Source organism: Octopus bimaculoides, chromosome 10 (genome assembly GCF_001194135.2).
Source record: "Octopus bimaculoides isolate UCB-OBI-ISO-001 chromosome 10, ASM119413v2, whole genome shotgun sequence".
Classification (NCBI taxonomy): Eukaryota; Metazoa; Mollusca; class Cephalopoda; order Octopoda; family Octopodidae; genus Octopus; species Octopus bimaculoides.
This window is the reverse complement of record NC_068990.1, coordinates 22,890,783-22,894,837: the sequence shown is the minus strand read 5'-3', so window position 1 is coordinate 22,894,837 and position 4,055 is coordinate 22,890,783. Positions and strand designations below refer to the sequence as shown.

The 4,055-nt window shown below is 36.0% G+C and overlaps 1 protein-coding gene across 1 annotated transcript in view; it reads left to right on the top strand.

The window, feature by feature from the left end:
• LOC106873980 (UDP-glucose:glycoprotein glucosyltransferase 1) overlaps window positions 1–4,055 on the top strand; it is a 186,770-nt gene that overhangs the window by 167,247 nt on the left and 15,468 nt on the right. The window contains exon 41 of the mRNA XM_052971269.1: window positions 2,112–2,292. Coding sequence (XP_052827229.1) covers window positions 2,112–2,292 — 181 coding nt within the window. The remainder of the gene's footprint in view (window positions 1–2,111; window positions 2,293–4,055) is intronic.

The following is a 4,055-nucleotide window of genomic DNA, read 5'->3' as shown; positions in this document are numbered from 1 at the left end:
TATATATATGTATCTATTTGTATACATCTAAATGTTTATGTATGTATATATTTGTATGTATCTATTTGTATACATCTAAATGTTTATGTATGTATATATTTGTATGTATCTATTTGTATACATCTAAATGTTTATGTATGTATATATTTGTATACATCTATATATATACATGTATGTATATATATATGTATATATATATATATATATATATATATATATATATATATATATATATATATATATATATATATATATATATATGTATATATACATCTATATATATATACACATATATATATGCATACATATATATGTATGTGTATATGTATACATATATATATGCATACATATATATGTATGTATATATGTAGACATATATGTATGTATATATATATATATATATATATATATATATATATATATATATATATATATATATATATATATATATATACCTAATGTATATTTATATTATTGTTGCTTGCATTAAATATGTTGACTCTGCTACCCAACTATATAGTTTATATACATGCGTGTATGTGTGTGCATCATTGAAATAACATGTATGATTATGTATACATATGTGTGTGTGTATGTGTGTATATGCATATACATGTGTGTGTGTGTATGCATATACATGTGTGTGTGTGTGGAATGTTCTTAATAGCCTTAATATTGAATACAAATTTTCCAACTCTTCTTAGTGTACATACTGTAAGAGTCGACAGCTGTTTCTCACACTTACATTGTCCCTTATTATCCAGTAGCTGCATATCCTCCCTAAGCAGGAGATGGTTGAGGGGAGAGGGTCTTAGGGTATAGAAGACTAACAGGTATTCGGGATCCTTGACAATGGAAGCACTTCTTCTAATAGCCCTCCTTTATTGTGTTGAGAATTGCACACATTTATTACAGCGATTCCTTTCGCAGAATCATTGCATGCAATTGTTATGAGCATACATTATACACATTTGTTATGCACTGTCTTTGCAGTCAATCATTATTCACAATCATTACACACCATCAATACTTACATTATATGCATAATTCGTTATACGCTACCATTGTGTCCAGTCTACATCGTCAGCATCATCACCATCGTTACATTATCATTGTCGTTGTCATCATTTACATTTTTCTATTCTTGTGAGGATCACAGAATTTATTGGGGCAGGTTTTCTGCTGTTGGATGCCTTTCCTGTCACCAACTCTCACTTGTTCCCAAGGAAAATGATACTGCCCCATGACCAGACATGTTTTTACGGAAGATTGGAAACGATGACTATGAAGATGTTTGTTAATGATATATTATCGAGCTTTTATTGGTTCCTGTGTGGCTTCTTGTTTTGTTTTGTTTTGTTGTTCGTGGTTGGAAACTGGCAGAATTGTTCGAACTTTGGACAAAAGACCTTGCAATATTGGCTGTGGTTCTTCATACTCTGAGTTCAGATCCCTTCCAAGGTTTAACATTGCCTTTCATCTAATGCGGGGCAGTGAGTTGACAGAAGTGTTACCACATCATCACCATTGTCATTATTTAACAACCACTTTACCAAGCTTACATTTGTCGAGGTAGATTCCCTATGTCCTGATGCCCTTTCTGTCACCAACCCTCACCCATTTCTAAACTCACTTAAAATTTTTGCCATCATTAACTTTGCTTTTCATCCAGTGCTGGGCAGCAGGTCAAGAGAATTATTGGAGCATCAGATGGAATCCTCATCATCATCATCATCATCGTGCACCTACATTTCCATGCTTGCATTGGTCAAACAGAATTTTCCGAGGCAGATTTTTCTATGGCCAGATGCTCTTCCTGTTGCCAACATTCACTTGTTTCTGAGCAAAGTGATATTTTCTCATGGCCAAACATGTTTCCCACAGAAGACTGGAAATGGTCAACATTGCTTGTATGAAAGTGACCATCACATGTCAAGGCAAGGGTGCAGTCCTTGACCTTACCAGCTCCCGTCAAACCGTCCAACCCATGCCAGCATCGAAAATCAACATTAGATGATGATGATGATGATGATGATGAAGACGATGTCCCTTTTGTTGTGTTTCATTATATTTTCATTCTACTATATTTTCATTGTCTTTTTCTATTCCAGTGTAATAACCCATTAACAAAAGAACCGAAATTACAAGCAGCCATCAGGATTGTCCCTGAATGGAAACATTACGATTATGAAATAAAAGTATTGTGGGACAAAATATACAACACAAACACCAGATTCCAGACAGAATATGAAAAACCTGTAAAAGATGAAGATAATTCGCCATCAGAGAAAGGTGAGGGTTTAAAAAAATTTTTTTTTTTAAACTGTTTCTTTCCATTTAGTATTTTCTTTAATTAATTTCAGTTACCAAACTGTGGCCATACTGGGGCACAGCTTCGAAGGGTTTTAACCCTTTAGCATTTAAATGGCTTTATCCGATCAAAATGTTTAACCAGTTTTCTGTTGAAACTGGTCAGATCCAGTAACTCATACCAACCCTGCAATGTCATCCTATAGCTAAACAATCACATCATTGAAATCTCTAGTATGTCATCATCATTTAATATCCGTTGTCCATGCTAACATGAGTTGGACAGTTTGACCAGGGCTTGCAAGCTGGAAGGTTGCACCAGACTCCTGTCTGATTTGGATATGGTTTCTACAGCTCGATGCCCTTCCTAACACCAAAGGTGTGTGACCTAGTGCTGAGAGTATTACACTCTCAATTGTAAGATAAGGGGTTTCAATTCCCTGTTGCGATGGACTAGCATCCCTTTCAGGGGGTGTGTTGTGTTCTTGGTCACTCATACATCATGGCAGCTCGAAAGCTTGCCTTGCAAGTCCATTACAGTATGACCAGGGGTCGATACTGACAATAATGCATTTCAGCTGTGTATATTTAGGTAAAAAACAGTTTTTAGTGTGTTAAGCCTTATAGGAGGTCTGACTTCTTGCATATAGGACCCAAGTGGGAATTTTATTATTTTTTGGCAGTGGGGTGGGGGTAATTTTTCTTTGTTTTTTTTTAGTTTCTTCTTTTTTTGGTTAAAAGTGCATCTTATACACTATCAAATGCAGTATTTTCTTCTCATTTTTTTTTTATGGTTCTGGAAATAAAACTAAGCCACAGGTGCAGCTGTGGCCGAGTGGTCAGAAGCTTGGTTCCCAACCACATCGTTCTGGGTTCAGTCCCACTGTGTGACACCTTGAGCAAGTGTCTTCTACTGTAGCCTTGGGCCAACTGTAGATATTATATATATATACACACACACACACACACACACAAACATACACATATATGCATGTGTGTGTGTGCACCTTCATGTCTGTGTTTGTCCCCACCTCCACTACTTGACAACTAATTTCAGTATGTTTTAGCCCCCCGTAACCTAGTGGTTTGGCAAAATAGATTGATATAAGTACCAGACTTTGAAAAAAATTTTTTTTAAATAAGTATTAAGTCGATTCATTCAACTAAAAAATTCTTCAAGGTGGTGCCCCAGCATGGCCGCAGTCTAAACGACTGAAACAAATAAAAGATGGAAATTGAAAATAAAAAGAAAAAAGACGAGCCTCCTCTTTAACCCCGTGCTCTTGCTCTGTTACTCCAATACATCAACACTGGAAGCGTTTAATGTTTGGTGGAGGGGGTCTGCAAACAAGTTGGTATTTACGACACCAGCAATGGCACTGGGGCGGTTTGGAGAGGAGAGAAGCGGTGAGGAGGTAAAGAAAAAATACCGTAAAACATGTTATTTACGGCATAATCTCTAATTAACCTAAAGGCTGGAGATTAGTAATTGCCAATTGAGAATAAATAGTTTATCTTTAAATGATTCTCGAGGCTGGATAATAGCTGCAAAAGATTATTGGGAAAATGTTTAGACTTCGTGCTGACGGCGGTGATAGCTGTTCAGTATCGAAATTGCAAAGAACCTGGCCGGTTGTTGCCGGTTACATGGCTGAAATGGAGTGGAAATTAAATAGCTTGTGTGTCGAGATATTGTTAGCCATTGAACCTTGCAAACAAATTTGGTGTCGGGTGGGGAGTGTAAC